General features: G+C 41.8%; 1 protein-coding gene across 1 annotated transcript; it reads right to left on the bottom strand.

Annotated features, from left to right (window-relative positions):
- Positions 1-1110: 1110 nt before the first annotated feature.
- On the bottom strand, positions 1111-18434 carry LOC124037117 (epoxide hydrolase 4-like). The gene is made up of 7 exons (XM_046351769.1): positions 17819-18434; positions 11207-11292; positions 7774-7931; positions 7258-7386; positions 5009-5112; positions 4044-4192; positions 1111-2270 (listed from the first exon to the last, which is right to left on the bottom strand). The coding sequence occupies exons 1-7, from the start codon at positions 18059-18061 to the stop codon at positions 2030-2032; spliced, it is 1110 nt and encodes a 369-aa protein (XP_046207725.1). The 5' UTR covers positions 18062-18434; the 3' UTR covers positions 1111-2029.
- Positions 18435-22261: the final 3827 nt, after the last annotated feature.

The following is a 22261-nucleotide window of genomic DNA, read 5'->3' as shown; positions in this document are numbered from 1 at the left end:
ATTTTGTTAACAAGTAGGTATGTGTGTGGCAACATCCAAACTTTTTTCCAACAGATATTATCAATAAATCCATTCCAATAAGGTATGACGTAAGGTATAGATACAACATCCTGCTGAAACAAGGTTCGTATCGCTCTGTTGTTGAATGGACCAAAAGAGAAACAAATCTTTCCTACTGATGAGTCAACAGGGTCAATAGAAGGTAGGCTCTGAGGGTCAGGTCTTGACATGTTCCTGAATAACAGCAACACCTGAGGGAATGGCATCTAAAACCATGGCAAAATCTTTAGGTGTTACAGGGACCTTGTAAAGTGATAAGAATTCTTTATAACTGAGTAAAAGACCCTCTGCATTTACCAGTTGGCTCACCAATAGGATATTATTTTGGAACCAATATTCTAAAACGCAGAGAGGTATTTTTATACAATATATCCTGATTATTCCATATATAATATCTGTGTAACTCTTTCCAGAGCTGTCTTTCCTACCTGAGGAACACTGACGTCATGATTTGACCTCGTAATTTTCCTGAGTTCCCAGTCGTTCTGAACGCGGCATGAACCAAGCTATGCTCCATAACTATAATCATGTTCTAGTACAGGTATTCCCAATGCCGTCGGGGGTACGCCAAATAAAATTGTGATTCACAATTTTCAATTAACAAATAAAGTTGTATATGTAAGATGGTTAAATAAGAGCAAAATGATTGATTATTATTCTATTATTATTTGTGCCCTGGTCCTATAAGAGCTCTTTGCCACTATCCACAAGCCGGGTTGTGACAAAAACTCACGCTCATTCTTGTGTTTAATAAATGTATCATTATAGTGTGTGTGTGTGTGTGTGTGTGTGTGTGTGTGTGTGGCAGGCTTACAATGATGTCAAAAAACATTTGAGAGTGTGCTGACCCTGGTGGTAGAGGGGGTACACAGCTGGAGGTTGAATGTTTGAAGGGGTACGGGACTATAAAAATTTTGGGAACCACTGTTCAAGTATAATGACATAGCATGACAGCAGGCATGCAAATTAGGACAGGTTGTATCTGTCCATTTGTAAATCTGTAGGTCAGGACTGTCAGATGAAAAGATTGACAATGGCTCTCCAGGCTTCACATGATAGTTTATTTGCTGCTTAAAAAACAAAATGGTGCAGACCTGGCTCAGTGGATTTCAGAGAAAGGAATAGATACAAAAAAAAAAGTGTACAATATTTAACCGTCACTGTTGTTCTATACAGGAATCTCATAATGAACAACATTCTCAAATAACTGAACAAACATTCTTTTTTTTTTTACAAAAATAATATTTTCAGTAAGACAACACAACACTACCTGATAGAGAGGGTCTTCGTTCCAAATGACACCCTGTTCCCTGTACAAGTGTGCACTAAAAAGGGAATAGGGTGCCATTTGGGATGAAGACAAGGTGTGGGACAAGAGGGATCCCAAAGGATTGTGAGAGGAGCAATCCAGTGACACATACAGCAGACAAATGCCATAGCTCAACCTCAGAAGACATGGCACAACTTTACAACGCTGCAAAACATTATACAACATTACATTAAAAGGCACAACACAATACAAACTCACAAGGAGATTTTGCCACACATTTGTAATGTTGTAACCTACAAACTTTAAGGCGGATGTCATGTGCAGAAACGTATTTAATATGCGTCAAACATACTACTGTACTACTCAGTGTCCTCTCAATAAAATGTGCTTTTTTCCTCTTTCACTTTTGACATCTTAAAAAATAGCTGAAATGTGTAAAGATTTAAAGAATGATTGCATTATCGTTATGTTGGTTGGTTTTTCACAGGCATATTCTAGGCTTCCAGTGGTAGGAGTGGCTGGTGGGGACAGAGGGTGGGAGGGAGTGACGGAGAGAGGGAGGAGGCCTCGTTCTAGGATTACATCCCAAATGGCACCCTATTCCCCTATATAGTGCACTACTTTTGACCCGGGCCCTGGTCAAAAGTAGTACACTATAAAGGGAATAGAGTACCATTTGGGACGCAAGCCTAGCTAGATTCAGTTCCTGTGCGTTTTGCGCCCCTCTCCCTCTTTGAGGAAGGTCCAAATGAGTGTGTTGACGATGTCAGGCTGGTCCTGCTGTAGCCAGTGGCTGGCTCCAGAGATGATGTTGAGTCGGAAGTGGTTCCGGATGTAGACCCTGCACGCCTCAGCCATCTCCTGCTCCAGGAAGGCATCCCTCTCACCCCACAACAACAACACTGGAGACTTGACATCATTCTGGCTCAGTGGGAGGGAGCTGTGGAAAGTATTAACAATAGAGCTTATATGGGTTGAGGTCAATTCCATTTAAGTAAATTCAGGAAATAAACTGTAAATAAACTGAAAAGCATGGTTCAACGCGGACCTTCAATCACATGATGTAGGCCTCGCCCACAGTACTATATGTTCATGCTTTAAACATACACCACATACGTTCAAAAGTTTGGGGTCACTTAGAAATGTACTAGTTTTTTGAAAGAAAAGCATGTATTTTGTCCATTAAAATAACATCAAATTGATCAGAAACATAGTGTAGACATTGTTAATGTTGTAAATGAATCCTGTAGCTGGAAACGGCTGATTTTTTAACTGGATTATCTACATAGGTGCACAGAGGCCCATTATCAGCAACCATCACTCCTGTGTTCACAAATGCTGATGCTACAGATACTCAATTTGTCTAAAGAAGGCCAGTTTTATTGCTTCTTTAATCAGAACAACAGTTTTCAGCTGTGCTAACATAATTGCAAAAGGGTTTTATAATGATCAATTACCCTTTTAAAATAATAATCTTGGATTACTTGAACACAACGTGCCATTGGAACACAGGAGTGATTATTTGATGATAATGAGCCTCTATCTGCATAGGGGTACATTCCATTAAAAAAATCTGCCGTTTTCAGCTACAATAGTCATTTACAACATAAAAAATGTCTACACTGTATTTTTGATCAACTTGATGTTATTTTAAATGGACAAAACATTTGCTTTTCTTTCAAAAACAAGGACATTTCTAAGTGACCCCAAACTTTTGAATGGTAGCGTACGTGCTTGTAACCTATGTTGTAATCTCTGGAGAGGCTAATTGATTAATTTATTTATAGAGCACGTTTCTCAGACTAATTCATAATAAAGTCAGCGACATCCTTATTATAAAATCCCTGAGCAGAACAAAATATTTGGTTCTGTTTTGAGAGTCACTGACTGGCTGCTTTAAGGAAGCAGAGCAGATGGTGAAGTCAGCCATGCACGTTGAGTTCCCATGTCAAGAACATGCACTCTCTGATGTTGTGTGTGTTTGTATGGGTCAGTGTGGTGTGGACGTGCTTAACTATACTTTTGGGGACAAGAAGTCCCCACACGAATAGTAAATGAACAAAAGTCCCCACAAGGTCAAATGCTATTTCTAGGGGGGTTACGGTTAAGGTTAGTATTAGGTATAGGGTTAGGAGCTAGGGTTAGGTTTACGGTTAAGGTTAGTATTATGGAATAGGGTTAGGAGCTAGGGTTAAGGTTAAGGATAAATTTAGGGTTAAAGTAAGGGTTAGGGAAACTAGGATTATGAATGGGACTGAATTGTGTATCCCCATAAGGTGTTGAGAGAGAGAAAGAACAAGAGAGAAATTACATTGACAAGTTGACTCTTGTAATGAGTCAAAGACAAATAGAAAACAAACAAACCAAAAAACAGAATACATTCTTCCAAGACCAATTATTTCTCATCGTGCATCTGATTCCCAGACTGCTGTACCACTGGCAAGTGAGGGGACTCATTATATAGACCACTGAGTTTTCACAAGAGGAACTCGCTGAAAGTACAATACTATTGTATCAGATGATATAATTTCCAACACAAGAGGGCAGTAATGATTTACATTTTTAGAGGGTGCTTGTGGTAAAATGAAGAGGCAAAATAACAATGGTCAGCTTCGACATGTTCACTTTGTGCATGCCCTACATAAGTATGGATGCCCACAGGAGACATCCTAATACAGAGCTCACTAATGAATCATTTCATCATCTTCCTCACCTGAAGACATTCCTGTAGTAGTTGAGGGCCCCGGTCAGGGCCCCTGGCTGGGAGAAGGCGTAGAGATAAGCCTCCATGTCCTCTGCAGTGAGCCACCGACCCTTCCTCCCAATCCCTGTACTACGGCTGGTGAACAGGCCCTTCAGCGCCTATAATACAGAGGGGACAGAAAGACACACTAGGTGGGTGAGTAACTGTGTGTGTGTGTGTGTGTGTGTGTGTGTGTGTGTGTGTGTGTGTGTGTGTGTGTGTGTGTGTGTGTGTGTGTGTGTGTGTGTGTGTGTGTGTGTGTGTGTGTGTGTGTGTGTGTGTGTGTGTGTGTGGATGCGCTCAAGGTGTGATTTGATCTGGATGGCACTCACAGACAAGGTCCCTTATGTCACCATCACAGTAATACAGATCAGACGATCAGTTACTATAAATGGGATGGTCGTTGTGTTGACTACTGCGAGATGACCTACACTCAAATGAGAAGGACTTAGGCACAACACAATGATTTACTGCTGTTTCTCTCCCTATAATTTGGAACAAAGAAAAAATGTGAACGCATTATTTATTTATTTATTAGGCCTGATCAATTTGATCACCATAATTGTTAGATATGTCTATTAATGATAGCTACCAGGAAGAACAATCATGTTTTTGCCAATAACAAAAAACAATTGTAGCAAATATTTTTTGCTCCATTTACAATGAAATCACAGCTGCAATCCATAAATTGTTGCCATACACAGACTCCTTGAGAAACAGCCATCACAACCATTACCTCTCCACACACACACACACACACACACACACACACACACACACACACACACACACACACACACACACACACACACACACACACACACACACACACACACACACACACACACACACACACACACACACACACACACACACACACACACACACACACACACACACACACACACACACACACACACACACACACACATCACCTTAAAATCATTGATTGAGAGCATGAGCTCTGGGAAGCGAGGCAGCTGGAAGAAGAAGAAGTAGCTGGATTTCAGCAGCTGGCTGGGATGACGCAGTGCATAATCTGGAAACATGGAGGAAAGCGGAGCGTAGAGAAGAGAGACGGAGAGAATAGAGGTAGAAAGAGGAGAACAGGAGAGAAGAACAGAAGAGAAGAACAGAAGAGAAGGGAAATAATGCAACATCAATAAAAGAGGATGAGAAGAAATCAAGAGTAAGGAGTTCCAAAATATACACTTGGATAACACTTAGAATGAAGCAAGAGTTTTGGCATGTATGGCATGCAAGTATGGACTTTGGCATCTTGCAAGTGTGCAATTTAGGCAAGACACAAATGCAGCACAGTGCATTTGCAAGGGACAGAGAAGGGCTGTGGATGGGCTGTCGGTCAGTGACATCCACTCTACAGTGCCATGCATTCGGAAAGTATTCAGACCCCTTGACTTTTTCCACATTTTGTTGTATTACAGCCTTACTCTAAAATGGATTAAATACTTCCCCCCTCATCTACACACAATACCCCATAATGACAAAGCCAAAAAGGGTTTAAAATGTTTTTTTTGTTATTGCTAAAAACAGAAATACATTATTGACATAAGTATTCAGACCCTTTGCTATGAGACTCGAAATTGAGTTTGTCATCCTGTTTCCATTGATCATCCTTGAGATGTTTCTACAACTTGATTAGAGTCCACTTGTGGTAAATTCAATTGATTGGACATGATTTGAAAAGGCACACCTGTCTATATAAGGTAACACAGTCGACAGTGCATGTCAGAGCAAAAACCAAGCCATGATGTCGAAGGAATTGTCCATACAGTTCCGAGACAGGATTGTGTTGAGGCACAGATCTGGGGAAGGGTACCAAAACATTTCTGCAGCATTGAAGTTCCAGAGCGCTCAGGACCTGACTGAGGCGAAGGTTCACCTTCCAGCAGGACAACGACCCGAAGCACACAGCCAAGACAATGCAGGAGTGGCTTCGGGACAAGTCTCTAAATGTCCTTGAGTGGCCCAGCCAGTGCCCGGACTTGAACCCGATCTCTGGAAATACCTAAAAAATAGCTGTGCAGCGACGCTCCCCATCCAACCTGACAGAGCTTGAGATGATCTGCAGAGAAGAATGGGAGAAACTCCCCAAATACAGGTGTGCCAAGCTTGAAGCGTCATGCCCAAGAAGACTCAAAGCTGTAATCGCTGCAAAAGGTGCTTCAACAAAGTACTGAGGAAAGGGTTTGAATACTTATGCAAATGTAAGATTTCCATTTTTAATACACATGCAAAAATGTATACAAACCTGTTTTTGCTTTGTCATAATGGGGTATTGTGTGTAGATTGATGAGGAAAAACACGATTTAATCAATTTTAGGCTGCAGCGTAAGAACATGTGGAAAAGGTCAAGGCGTCTGAATACTTTCCGAATGCACTGTATCCTCTTCACCCATGTCCTCTCATGTTAAAGCATTACTCTATAATTAGCATTACTCTATAATTACCTCCTCCATCTCCCCTTAAGGAAGGAGACTGAGGAGCTACTAGATGAATGGAGTAAACACTTCGAGGTTATAACACCTTATAATTAAAGATGGTAATCATGGTAATAACCCCCAGAGCCAAACATATTTTTCTCTAATTAGCACAAGGAGGAAGAGGTTTCTCTCCATTCATATTGAACTACTAATTGTACTAGTGACACACAGTAGGTCGTTTCATCTGTTGTTTATCTAAGGATGGTGGTTGGTGATGACGTATCAGTGAGGGATGGGAGCAGTTCAGGACAATGACGTGGTCAGGGACTAGTCGATTGGTGTATTAAGTCTATTGCATTCAGTTTACCCACCTATGTATTCGCCTATGTAGTCCATGTCAATTTGTCAATGTATTTTGTTATGGCTTTTATGTTTGACTATTGCTGCAAAACAAATTTCCCTCTGAGGCACTAAAGTTGAAACTTCAACTTGAACACAGAGGGGATGGTAGGACGTACCAGTGAACACAGAGGGATTTGGGCAGTTTGAGACTCTGAGTTTGGATTGTGATGACATACTAGTGCTTACAGAGGGGTGGGGGTAGTTCGGTCCCATACCAGTGAATGCAGAGTTACCATAACCAGGTGTTTTTGGGGGGTTGAGTGCTTTCTAGCAGCTGCAGGGCCCTAAGTGGCTGTATATGTCAATTATTGGCTGGGCCTGCACGGACAATGACCTACCGGTGAAGACAGAGGGATGGGGGCAGTTTAAGACGATGAGTTTGGTCACCATCTCGGGGTAGTGGATGGCGAACAGCCAAGCGATGGTTCCTCCCCAATCATGGCCGACCAGGTAACATCTGTTGTAACCTGAGGAGAGATGGAGGAGAGTCTGAGTGCTCCGTGCTTCCAGGTCTGTAGTGTGTGTGTGTGTGTGTGTGTGTGCGCATTCTGTATCAGCACGACTACCCATAGTCAGTCAACATGAGTCAGAGGAAGCCTGTCATGTCCTGCTGTGTTGTGGGCCCACGGGGTGTTCACAGGCTGTCCAATCCACATAGTATAGCTGCAATGAGAAACTTTGACTCAGCTCAGGACACCAGGCCGTGTCACCCTAGTCATGGTCCCTAAAGTGTTCATCCCTGAATCAGGGCATGTTTTGTTTCATCTTCCATCATATATACAACATACACATGTCTCCACATGTCTCCTTATGTCTAGAGAGATAAGACGTGTTCGTCCACTCTCCCCTCTTACCTAGGTATTCCACAATGTCCTTGACGTCGGTGACCAGGTAGTCAAAGCGGTAACTCTCTGTGGATGACGGCAAGTCAGACTCCCCGTATCCTCGCAAGTCAACGGCCACCACACGGAACTCACTCTTAAACTCACGCAGCTGGTGGCGCCAGGAAAACCTGGAGGCAGATGGACAGACGAGAGAGAGAGAGAGAGAGAGAGAGAAGACAAGAACCATCTTTGTCTTAATGGCAGGGGAAGGTCACACACAGGACAGTATTTCATAACTAAACCCCATCTTCACTACTGCAATCAAGAGATGACATTCAGTAGAGCGCACAGTTGAAAAACCACTCACAGATAAACCGTGTTTCTCTCTTGAATACACCTACAGAGTTTATAATTCCTTAACTGCATTTTTTCAACTGGCACTCAGTTTCCCTTCTTCCCTTCCAAACTGAGTGAAGGTCACCTTTGTATAATATATGTCATCACAGCGGAGAGGAAAAGCTCTCTGGTTGAAGATCCTGTCTGAGGTGGACTGGAGGCCGATTCTCCTCTGAACTGAAAGCCCTATAGAGGAGGACCACAAGGTCTGACTGGGGTTCTGATGAGTCAGAATAAGACCTGGGCGGTGTCCCAAATGACACCCTATTCCCTATGTAGTGCACTGCTTTCAACCAAAGTCCTATGGGCCCTGGTCAAAAGTAGTGCACAAGGGAATAGGGTGTCATTTGGGACATACATCGAGAACAGAGAAACCCAACTTCTCAGAATATAGAAGTTTAAAATAAACACAGGCACTTCCAGTTCCTCCACATAACCACATCTCAAACAGCAACCCCCCGCACCCCAGACCCTCTCTCTCTTCAGAGTGATATGGGAAGCTGTGGTTTAGCACTTTTTCAACACTGAAATAATTGAGAGGGGGAAGTTGTAAGTGTAAAAGAGTCTTTCTGTCCAGCTAGGAAGGCAGAGATAGAGGTCATGTCCCAAAAGGCCAGTGCCCATAGGGCTCTGGTCAAAAGTAGTGCACTATATACGGAATAGGGTGCTATTTGGGATACACAGAGAGTTCATCATGAATTCCTGTACAGTAGATGGGCAGTGAGGCAGTGTTCATTAATAATACACAGTGAGCTCCAAAAGTATTGGGACAGAGACAAATGTGTTGTTGTTTTGGCTCTGTACTCCAGCACTTTGGATTGGAAATGATACAATTTAATTTACATCCATAAATCGGGTGAACCGTTTAGAAATTACAGAACGTTTTGTACATAGTCCCCCCCCCTCCCCGTTTCAGGAGACCAAAGGTATTGGGGACAAATTCACTTGTGTATTAAAGTGGTTAAAGGCTTATTAATGCTAAACTCCCCTGTTATGGGGAGTTGGTCATGGTGAGTTTAGCATGTCTTGGGGGATTGATATTTAGTGAATAATGATGAGTGAAAAAGTTCAACACACAAATATCATATCCCCAAGACATGCTAACCTCTCACCACTACAATAACAAGGGAGATTAGCATTTGTGGGGGCGGCTATGATATTTGTGTGTCTAACTTTATCACTCATTATTATTAACTATCCATTCAGAACTATCTGTAATCTTGGTTGCATCCAAATGAATGTAGAAGTGTTTCGAAACTTTTATTTACAATAAAAGTGATGACAAAATTACACAATACATTATTGACCATTAATTTCTATTGGGCACAAAATAATCTGAAACACAACCAAAACAAACTTTGTAGTCACAAGCTTGACGTAATCATTGCGTGCTACTGTTGGAATCGGGGACCAAATACTAAACTTTTGACGACTTTAATAAACATCAATGAATTTGTCTCAATACTTTTGGTCCCAAAAATGGGAGGACTATGTACAAAAAATGCTGTAATTTCAAAACGGTTCACCCGATATGGATGAAAACAACCTCAAATGAAAACTTCCAGTCTGCACTTTAATCTCTGTCATTGTATCAATTCAAATCCAAAGTGCTGGAGTACAAAGCCAAAACATCAAAAGATGTGTCACTGTCCTAATACTTTTAGAGCTCACTGTATAACATACATGCCATTTAGCAGACACTTTTATCCAAAGCAACTTAGTCACGTGTGCATACATTTTACAACTGGGTGGCGCGGGAATCAAACCGACAACCCTGCCAGTGCAAGCACCAGGCTTTACCAACTGAGCCATACAGGCCATACTGTAGTATGAAGACTTCAACTAAGATACGTTCTTATGATGCTGTAGCAATGTACAGTAGAGAAGAGGTCAACGCGTTGGTTACATAATAGAGTAGGGTGTCCACTCACTCTGCCCAGATGGAATTTTACCAAGACAAATATGATTCTTCATGTTTTCCGAATCGTTCAGTGGGGTCTTTCTGTAACACATCATTATATCAGAAAAGTCAGATTTCGTTAGATAATACATCCGATAATAAGCACCGAGCTGTTTGACAGAGCGCTAAACGCTACCGCTTCTCGCAGTGACTTTCGAGGATTTGACGTCTTCTGCAAAGTTCTGTCCGCGGGTCGCAAAAAAACGCAAAATTAACATCACACGAGAAAAATTAAATATAAAAGGCTTTGAAAATTTTAAAAAAGCGTCTGGTACGCTCAGTGCTCCGTTGACATTTCACAAAGATATGCTTGTTTTACTCAGAAATGTTAAAAAATAACAGGAATTGTACATTAATATAAATTGTACATTAATATTAATACTAAAATATGAAAATACTACATGTCATGTCTCAAAATCGATATCCATTTTACCTCGTTGTTTTATGTCCTCCGGATTCAAGAAGAAAGAAGATGAGTTCAACGGTGAGCATGTCAGTTTGTCTCTCACAGAGCATTCAGCCTAGCTGACTCAAAGCTATTTTCCAGATTTTGGACCACTTGTTTCTCCACCTCTGGCCATTGATTTAGTCACCCTAATCTCGGCCATCCTATCCTACAAGGGTAAAAACTCCAATAACTTTTGACCGGACTATGATAGAGACATGTGGTTTGGACCATTGATTTTCTTAGAGGAGTATCTACATAACATATTATTTTTACTCATTGGTCAAAATATGTGTTTTTGATAGGACACCCATGATAGAATACTGTTGCATGAGGTTGATACAGCAGTGGGCTATTGTAAGGGGTCGGTGATTCATGGGGGACCTGGTTGGTTAGTTTACAACAGAGCTCCTTTCAAAAATGCTTTCTAACTATAAAAAAACACAAATAAAAAGAACAAGACTTGACAGGCAATACCAATATAATTAGTTTGGTCTATATTAAGACTAGATATTCCTGGACAAAAAAAGCAAGAAAAATTAAGAATTTCTATTGAAAGTGACTATTAGTTCAGGGCTAGGCTTAATCTGTGTCCTGGTTGGGACACAGGCCCCATATGTGTATATAATGTGTAGATGCAGTGTGTAGTCTAGAAGTCTTACCAGAACTCTGGGAAGCCATGCAAAAACAGCATGAGTGGTTTCCCTCGCTCTCCAGCAGCAACATAGTGAAACCTCAGACCAGACTCCTGAGAATAAAGACAGAGGACAGATCAGTCAGTCAGTCACCAGGGACACACTATAATATCGTGTCATCACTTCCCTGCCCTCTATCACATAGGTTGTTACTGTCTGCTCTCTGCCCCAAATTAGTATTTTAGTAGAAGCTGTTATCCAGAGCAACTTAGTTGCATTTCACCCTATTCCATATATAGTGCACTATGTAAGGAATATGGTGTCATTTAGGACGAAGATACTGTCTACTCTCTGTGACATAAACCTCTCATCCTCAAACATCGCTGTGTGCTTTATGGCGCTGTAAAACAGGGAGAGAACAGGGACAGAGCAGGGCCATCGCATAAACACAGCGCTGGCCTGCCTTCTGGTCATTCCAGTATGAAGCATTCTGTATATTATGAAATCTGTCAATGACATTTATAGCCAATTTTATTCAAATTATTGTAAATGCATGTTTTAATGGTTTGTAGAATAGGTTGTTTTTATGGTCAAACCATTGAGTAAAGTGCGAATTCATTTCTTCGGTTTTTGTTCATCTGCATGGACTTGTAGTTTACTGTATCTGTAAAAACAGCCAAGCAGTCAGTTATGGTATGTGTCCATGCCCTCTAGTTTGTCATTTTAGTCAGAATGCCCAACAGCCCATTAGTCAGTCACTAGAGGTTGACCGATTAATTGGAATAGCCAATTAATTAAGGCCGGTTTCAAGTTTGCATAACAATCGGAAATCGGTAATTTTGGACGCCGATTTTGCCGATTTAAAAAAAAACTTTATTTAATCTTTATTTAACTAGGCAAGTCAGTTAAGAACACATTCTTATTTTCAATGATGGCCTAGGAACAGTGTGTTAACTGCCTTGTTCAGGGGCAGAATGACAGATTTTTACCTTGTCAGCTCAGGAATTCAATCTTGCAACCTTACAGTTAACTAGTCCAACTCTCTAATCACCTGCCTCACGAGGTGGGCGCCTGTTACGTGAATGCAGTAAGAAGCCAAGGTAAGTTGCTAGCTAGCATTAAACTTATCTTATAAAAAACAATCAATCGATCATAATCACTAGTTATAACACATGGTTGATGATATTACTAGTTTATCTAGCGTGTCCTGCGTGGCATATAATCGATGCAGTGCGCATTCGCACTGCAAAGGACTGTCGTTGCTCCAATGTGTACCTAACCATAAACAGCAATGCCTTTTTTAAATCAATATACAGAAGTATGTATTTTTAAACCTGCATATTTAGCTAAGAGAAATCCAGGTTAGCAGGAAATATTAACCAGGTGAAATTGTGTCACTTCTCTTGCGTTCATTGCATGCAGAGTCAGGGTATATGCAACAGTTTGGACAGCCTGGCTCTTAGCGAACTAATTTGCCATAATTTTACATAATTATGACATAACATTGAAGGTTGTGAAATGTAACAGGAATATTTAGACTTATGGATGTCACCAGTTAGATTAAATACGGAACGGTTCGGTATTTCACTGAAAGAATAAACGTTTTGTTTTTGAGATGATAGTTTCCGGATTCTACCATATTAATGGCCTAAGGCTCGTATTTCTGTGTGTTATTATGTTATAATTAAGTCTATGATTTGATAGAGCAGTCTGACAGCGATGGTAGGCACTAGCAGGCTCGTAAGCATTCATTCAAACAGCACTTTCGTGCATTTTGCCAGCAGCTTTTCGCAATGCTTCAAGCCTATCAACTCCCGAGATTAGGCTGGTGTAACCGATGTGAAATGGCTAGTTAGCGGGGTGCGCGCTAATAGCGTTTCAAACGTCACTTTCTCTGAGACTTGGAATAGTTATTCCCCTTGCTCTGCATGGGTAATGCTGCTTCGAGGGTGGCTGTTGTCGATGTGTTCCTGGTTCGAGTCCAGGTTGGAGCGAGGAGAGGGATGGAAGCTATACTGTTACACTGGCAATAATAAAGTGCCTATAAGAACATCCAATAGTCAAAGGTATATGAAATAAAAATCACATAGAGAGAAATAGTCCTATAATAACTACAACCTAAAACTTCTTACCTGGGAATATTGAAGACTCATGTTAAAAGGAACCACCAGCTTTCATATGTTTTCATGTTCTGAGCAAGGAACTTAAGCGTTAGCTTTCTTACATGGCACATATTGCACTTTTACTTTCTTCTCCAACACTTTGTTTTTGCGTTATTTAAACCAAATTGAACATGTTTCATTATTTATTTGAGGCTAAATTTATTTTATTTATTTATTATATTAAATTAAAATAAGTATTCATTCAGTATTGTTGTAATTGTCATTATTACAAATACAATTATACATTTTTTTTAAATCTAAAAATCGGCAGATTAATCGGTATCGGCTTTTTTTGGTGGGTCCTCCAATAAATCGGTATCAGTATCGGCATTGAAAAAAATCATAATCGGTCGACCTCTATCAGTCACCCTTCTTTTTCTAACCAGAGACATTCTCGGTCACTTACTCGTTGTAAGTCCCACTTCTAGCTAGTGAGTTGCAGTGAAGACAAGTGGACACTGTGAATAGCACCAAGTTGCACCAAGTTTTAGCGTTGAGCAGAGCATGGACCGCCAGTGACAACACTGTCTGCGTTTACACAGCCAGCGTGACGAGATTAATGAGCTTATTGAAGCAGTCAGGAAGATGGAAGGTTCCTACAGTCCACCCAATCAATGTCGCCAGTACCCACCTGAACCTGATGGACCCTGCCAGTTATCACATGACCGGCTCAGCCAGCCCTTCAACAGTTCTCTCCTTTAACAACTGAAAGAAGTCTCAGAGGGGGAGAACAGGGACTTGTGCAACCAAGCTGTCCAAGAAGTCGATGACATCATCTCAGAGATTGTCATGCAACAGAAGCACCAGAACGAGGTCCAGTGGTTCTACAGTCTTCTCCAGGGACAGAGGTTTTGCAGACCCCTGTTCTGGACCCAAGATAAATCCTCACATCCCTGATTGTTGTCGAGGAGGAAAACTTACAGACTTCTCAAAGTATGGAGGAGCTGCCAGAATCACCCAGAGGGAGAAGCCTACTCCTACTCCATCTGACACCTCCGAATGTCAGTTGGTCCATAATGCAGGTGCTGTAGGCGCCAAGTCCAGCCCTGCCACTCAGACCTTTCCCATCCCTTCCTGGTGGGATCTGCTTAGTCTTACCTTCGACGTCCAGCCTGCTGCTGTCCAAAGATGTCTCCCTGCCCCTCCCTGGGAACCCCTCCAGTCTCTGCTGCAGTAGCTCAGTCTGTGTCTGCTGTCAAATCAAAGTTTATTTGTCACGTGCGCTGAATACAACAGGTGTAGACCTTACAGTGAAATGCTTACAGTCCCTGCTGGTCTTAGCCTTGGGGTTCTTGCTAGTCCCTCCGAACTGTGTACCTCTAGCTCTTGCCTTGGGAGTCCGAGGTGTTCAGTATCCTGTCGTAGGAGAAACCTCACCCTCTGCCCTACTAGGTCCTCAGTCAATAGCTGCAGTAGGTCCAGAGCATCTTAGCCCTCAGTTCCTTGATCCCCTAGGGAAAGGGGATACCTATTCAGTTGCCTAACAATGCATTCAACCGAAATGGATCTTCCACTTTGATGTCTCCCAAACTCTCCAAATCGGAGAGGTGAAGGGGGGGGGCTGTCTTAATCAACAATTAGATCCCCAATTTCCTATCCCAGTAGGCCCCATGCTTTCTGTCCTGATAGATATGACATCCCGTAGCTCACAATCTGTAGCCCAGTCAGGCCCCAAATCACTAGCTCTGTCAGGCTCAAGTCAACAGCTCTGGGCAACAATCAGTCAGTTTCTCCTGCACTAGGGTTCCAGCTTCTCCCACCTTTGGGTATTTTTCTCACTCTCTTTTAGGTGTGCAGCTGTCTCCTGTCCTGAGATCTCTGACTATTGCCGCTGTGGGGATCCAGTTGATCTCAGTTCCTGACGCGCAGCCCTCTCCTGTAGCTGCCGTGGGGTTCTGGCTGGCTGCTATCCTGAAATCGCCGCCCCTTGCTGTTGTGGAGATCCAGCCGACTTCAGCCCGTCCTGGGGGCCTCTCCTGTCGCTGATGGGCGGGATCGCCATCTTCAGTCCGGAGGCTCGCGTTGAGCTCTGCTACGGCCCTGCGATCTCCGGTCCTGAAACCTTTGTTGATACCTGTGACCTTGCCATCTGCAGTCCCGGGGCCTTGTCTGGTCTTCCTGCTGCAGCCTGACCTCCTGATCCAGGGCCTTCACCTCGTCCCTCTGCCCGTGTCCGGACTGTCCGGTGGCCACCACCCATTGCTACTTTGTGGATCCAGTCACCAAAGTATCCAGTCCCAGGGTCCTTGCCGAGCTCTGCCACTGCAGCCCTGATGTCTCCAGTCCTGGTGTCCTCAGTTGACACCATGCCGGGGGTCAAGATGACTCCTGCTCCTCTGCTGGGGGGCCTTACAAGCCTTCACTGCATCCTGTTTCTCCCACCTTCTAGAACAGCCTTACAGCCTAAACTGGCTCCCGCCATGGCACATGCCCTGATCTGGTGACCTCATGCACCTTTGTGACGAGGCAGCCAGCTGCACCAAGAGACAGGACATCTGTTGGACCAGTCGCCCGTCTGGTTTACGTCTCTGCCTCGCTGGATGACCACAAGTCTTCATGTCATCCCTCTCGGTGACTGTCTGCCCTTGCTGCCCTTTGTTATTGAGTGCAAATCTATACAACACATTTTGGGCACGCATGGTCATGCAGTCAGTCATGGTAAGTCTTTATACATCTCTAATTTGTCCCTTTAGTTAGAATGCCCAACATCTCCTCAGTCAATCACCCTTCCATTTCTAACCAATCAGAGACATCTCTATCACTTGCTCGTTGTAAGTCCCACCTCCAGCCAATGCGCTGTGGTCATCTGCTAAATATGTGTATATGACCAAATATGCGACCAAAGTATGTGACCAAAAACATTTGATTCGATTTGTCTTAAAAGTATATATATTTCACTGTGACCTCAATGAAACTGACATTAGGCTAAATGTGAAGAATTATACATTTGCCTCTGTTGGCCATCAACTAGTGTATAAATGTATATGTCGTTGTAGTCTACCATGACTGGAGTCATTGCAAATCAATTTGTTCCACTTCTGTAGCCTACCTGGAGCTGGCAAACCAATTTAATAAAGATCCTTTAACTTCAGTTTATTGTTGTTGTAGCCTTGTGTTATTATGCAGTTATTCATGGACATTTTAAGTTGATTAAATTGGAAATAATCAAAGCTCTATTTCAATTGCCTATCAGTTGTTGGAACGCATTAGATTGACAGTAACAGCAGTCAGATTAGGGTACAGGTAAAACCAATTCTAAAAAATAAACACTGGCTGTTGTTGACAAGCATATTCAGTTCATATACATAATATTTAATTCAGTGATTGAAATTATGACCCCCCCATCCTCAGTAGCCTATTCCAGCAGGCTATTGGGAAACACAAGCACTCTTAATCACCTCGCTATTCATGTTGAATAAATGAGTCTGTTCATTTGAACTAAGCAAGCTGCTAAATCGTTCAGTTTACATTTTACCTACATCTTGACTAGGCTACTGTAGACTATCTGAATTGAGATGTAGGCCTATCATGGGCTATAGGTTACCTGCCTTTATCCAAGAAAACCATGGCAAAATGTAATTACATTCATAAACCCAGATTTTAATCTGTAGCCTATGCCTATTGAAATCAAGTCAAAATCGCAAATGGGCCATTTCTTGTCTTAACATTTGGCACATAATATAGGCACAATTGTCAGAAGAAAAAAAAAACATTAGTTTATGTTCATCCAAGTTTTCTTGCTCAGTGATTTCGAGATCCTCTGTCTATCCTTCATCACTCAAACTCTCAAATGGTCCTTCGATTCTACAACCAAGACATATTTTTTTCAGTATCTAATTTCTGATTTAACAACATCACAGTATCCTAAAATCCCCAGATACACAGCTCAAGTTTATTCTGGCAAAATATAGCTAGGCTACTTACTGACCAAGTTAAATCCCACAGTTACTTTGGATTTCAAGTAACATATATTATTCTTACAGCTGAACTGTCACATTCTTATTATGACTATGCATTTTATGCTATGTGAATCCTACGAGGGATATTGTCTTCATAAATAAATAAATACTTAAACAAAAATAAAAAGGAGAATTTACAGTTTAGCATACCTCCATTCTCCGTACTCACATGAAATCGTGATATTTGTCACGAATCACAACAGGATAATATAACTGCTGCTGCTGCTCCTATGGAGCTCTTTTCAGCACTACCTCAGAGTTGAGCGCAGACATTAATAACAGTAGCCTACCGACACTGAACATCTTATACCTGCATAACGTTTCTCTGAAATACCCCCCAAAAATAAACATATGCGCCCACGATTTGCATGTAGCCTGAAGGCCTATTTTGATTTATTTCTGATTTCAACGCTACAGGCAAGCTAGGCGCATACAAAATGACCTATGCAGACCTCTCATGAACACAAAAGGCTATTTCCTAATCCCAAATAGTCGTATTTTCACCTGCGGTACTTTACCTTTATTCTAACATAACAGTGCGTTCCCAAGGACGTGTCGTTCAGGCATGCAGGGGGTGTTTCGCGAATTCCCCACTGGAAGGTTGTTGACGGCCTTAAAATTATGTTCCACCAAAGTTTCAGCAGCGCTACGGCAGTGCAAAGGGCACAATAACCGTATATCAACGACCAATACCCCAAAACTCGGATCCTCAGCGTGAGTCCGATTGTAAACATGAGCAAGTTATAAAGCACTCTCGCCATCTTTACATTAATGCGGAAAACACCGCGGTTCACGTTACCTACCTAGCTACCTATTTATTATTTTGTTAATTGGTTGATTATCATGAAATATCGCTCATCGTTATCCAGTCATGTCGCCCTACTAACAGTGTATCTGCATGACTGTCTGTCCGCCACTCGCACCAGGGAGGATTCCTGTTCTATTCTAAACCAGCTAAATGAATCGTTCACGATTGGAGCAGCAAATCAGAATTCACGCGTGAGTTTGATGACAACAAAGGTTGTATAGCTCGAGATGGTTGATTAACACTTCTGCTGTATAAATCTGTAAACTCCTAGAAATTAATCTGGGAAAAATACGAGACCCCTCGTCACCTCCAAAACCTTCCCATGTGTTTAGACTGCAAAACAGGAGATATGGAGTTTCTGACTGTAATTGATCTTTACACGTCACCCTCTGGGATTAAAGGTGAAAGACTGTTACTCATGCCTCAAGGGTGAAAAATATTCCCTGATTTCAAGGGCTGTAATCCATTGATCAAACCAAGGGTGAGGGATGCTGACATGGGAAGTATATGGAAGTAAAACGGTTCATGTACAGAACTGACTCCCAGTGAGTGTCTTGCTATTATTGCAACATACTGGCATGCAGTTGGGGACAACAGCCTTTGGGTGCATGAGTAAAAAACCCTGAAATATTATTTCATAGATATTATATACAGTTGAATTCGGAAGTTTACATAGATTTAGGTTGGAGTCATTAAAACGAGTTTTTCCAACAATTGTTTATGGACATATTATTTCACTTATAATTCACTGTATCACAATTCCAGTGGGTCTGAAGTTTAAATACACTAAATTGACTGTGCCTTTAAACAGTTTGGAAAATTCCAGAAAATGATGTCATGGCTTTAGAAGCTTCTCATAGGCTAATTGACGTCATTTGAGTCAATTGGAGGTGTACCCGTGGATGTATTTCAAGGCCTACCTTCAAACTCAGTGCCTCTTTGCTTGACATCATGGGAAAATCAAAATAAATCAGCCAAGACCTCCACAAGTCTGTGTAGACCTTTTTTGTAGACCTCCACAAGTCTGATTCATCCTTGGGACAAACGCCTGAAGGTACCACGTTCATCTGTACAAGCAATAGTACACAAGTATAAACACCTCAGCAAGGAAGAAGCCACTGCTCCATAACCGCCATTAAAAAAGCCAGACTACGGTTTGCAACTGCACATGGGGACAAAGATCGTACTTTTTGGAGAAATGTCCTCTGGTCTGATGAAACAAACATAGAACTGTTTGACCATCGTTATGTTAGGAGGAAAAAGGGGGAGGGCGGCTTGCAAGCCAAAGAACACCATCCCAACTGTGAAGCACAGGTGTGGCAGCATCATCTTGTGGGGGTGCTTTACTGCAGGAGGGACTGGTACACTTCACAAAATAGATGGCATCATGAGTTAGGGAAATTATGTGGGTATATTGAAGCAACATCTCAAGACATCAGTCAGGAAGTTAAAGCTTGGTCACAAATGGGTCTTCCAAATGGACAATGACCCCAAGCATACTTCCAAAGTTGAGGCAAAATGGCTTAAGGACAACAAAGTCAAGGTATTGGAGTGGCCATCACAAAGCCCTGACCTCAATCCCATAGAAAATGTGTGGGCAGAACTGAAAAAGCGTGTGTGAGCAAGGAGGCCTACAAACCTGACTCAGTTACACCAGCTCTGTCAGGAGGAATGGGTCAAAATTCACCCAACCTTTTGTGGGAAGCTTGTGGAAGGCTACCTGAAACGTTTGATTGAAGTTAAGCAATTTAAAGGTAACGCTACCAAATACTAATTGAGTGTATATAAACTTCTGACCCACTGGGACTGTGATGAATGAATTACTTGAGCTTTTATTTATTTATTTACTATGGTTTACTATTTACTCTTTACTGACATTACTCATTCTTAAAATAAAGTGGTGATCCTAACTGACCAAAGATAGGGCATTTTTACCAGGGTTAAATGTCAGGAATTGTGAAAAACTGAGTTTAAATGTATTTGGCTAAGGTGTATGTAAACTGCCGACTTCAACTGTACACATGTACAAAACATTAAGTGCATTTGCTGTTTTTCCATGACACACGGACCATTCAAGTTTCCCGTGTGGATCAAAAATGGTCCACCACCCAAAGGACATCCAGCCAACTTGACACAACTGTGGGAAGCATTGGAGTCAACATGGGCCAGCCTCCTTGTGGAACACTTGACACCTTGTAGTCTATGCCCTGACGAATTGAGGCAGATCTGAGGGTAAATGGGGGGGGGGGGGGGGGCAACTCCACATTAGGTGTCCTTAATGTTTTGTATACTGTGCATATTGCTAAGAATAACACACTTAATCGGCATGTAGTGAGTCCTGCATGTCTTGTCAAATCTCCATCACTTAACAAATTCAAGTGTGTGGATCTGCATACAGTGCCGCGAGCACACTCTTTTTGTCCAGTATTGAGTAATCACCTTTTTATTGTAATGAAGACTTTCTGGATATCCCACTTGATGGGACTGGCTGATCACCCATGAAATCACAACACAAAACACAGAAAATAAACAGTGCTTTAATTACAAATATTTAATGATTTAGCTTTGTGTGTTTTTCTCAAAATTATATTAGTTCTTTCTCTATATGGTATGACATGCACTCATACCACAAGATACGGAGTAAAGTGCTGCTGTTCATGTCAATGTGGAAGAAACCCCCCCCCCCCACTGCAGAACAGCTAGAACCATAGGATAAAAAACAACATTAAAGTCTGTCTGCCAAAATAAATGTAGTCGGGGTTGGATCCCATTAGAAAAAAAAACAACACAATATAGGCACCAACAATGCCTAAAGGTTCCTAAGCACAACACTATATATGGCACCTAAACAAGGTAAAGTGTAGTTTTAAATAAGACCGACATCCCCAGCCTCTGTGTAATAAAATACTAAGTATAATTTTATACAGACAAATATTATGTCCACACAAGTATATAAAAAAATCTGTTCCCAAATAAGTCAAAAATGACATGTACAGTATAGCTCAGAGCATCATATTGAATATTTTTCCACAAAAAGGTGCAGAATTGACTATGAATGACATGAAGGAGTAAAGAACTGGAGATAAACTATACAGTACATGGTATAAATAATAGTATTACTATTGGAGTGAAGCCCCCCCCCCCAAAAAAAGTCAGGTTATGCATTTCAGCAAAGTCAAAAAGTTGGAACGTTAATAAGCGTGTAAACAGGTTGATGTGAAAACCAGATGAGCATGATGGGGGGAGCTATAGGACAGTCTCATTGTAATGGCTGAAATGGAATAAATGGAACAGTCAAACATGTGTTTTCCATATGTTTACCGTTCAATTTATTCCATTCCAGCCATTACAATGAGTCCATCCTGTTATAGCTCCTCCCACCAGCCTCCTCTGGTGTACATGGGAGGACTCACCAAGTCAACTACCGAAATGGCACACTATTCCGTATATAGTGCTCTGATCAGAAGGGCAATAGGGTGCCATTTGTGACACAAGCTAGGTGAAAAGGAAAAGAGGACCGAACATGTTGGTGGAACATTTTTCAACAGCTCTTAATTTTTTACTCTTTCTCTAAGAGTTAAGCATCACTTCAGTGCAGCTGGTATTTACAAACCAACCATCACAAGTACAAAAAGTCAAATTCCATCTATATATGGTTCATTAAGTAAGTGTGTGTGTGTGACTCAGCAAAAGGGGTCCTGAAAAAAGGACATTATCTTTCAAAGGAAAAAAAATCCAAATAACTTCACAGATCTTCATTGTAAAGGGTTTAAACATTCTTTCCCATGCTTGTTCAATGAACCATAAACAATTAATGAACATGCACCTGTGGAACTGTAGTTAAGACATTAACAGCTTACAGACGGTAGGAAATTAAGGTCAGTTATGAAAACTTAAGACACTGTAGGCCTTTTTACGGTCTCTGAAAACCACCAAAAGAAAGCTGCTCAGGGTCCCTGCTCATCTGCGTGAACATACTGCAAGGAGGCATGAGGACTGCAGATGTGGCCAGGGCAATAAATTGCAATGTCCGTACTGTGAGATGCCTAAGACAGCGCTTACAGGGAGACAGGACGGACAGCTGATCATCCTCACCGTGGCAGACCACGCACAACACCTGCACAGAATCGGTACATCCGAAGAGCACACCTGC

The sequence above is a fragment of the Oncorhynchus gorbuscha genome, linkage group LG06 (genome assembly GCF_021184085.1).
Source record: "Oncorhynchus gorbuscha isolate QuinsamMale2020 ecotype Even-year linkage group LG06, OgorEven_v1.0, whole genome shotgun sequence".
Lineage (NCBI taxonomy): Eukaryota > Metazoa > Chordata > Actinopteri > Salmoniformes > Salmonidae > Oncorhynchus > Oncorhynchus gorbuscha.
Note: the sequence above shows the minus strand (reverse complement) of the source record. Positions and strands in the feature narration are given on the sequence as shown.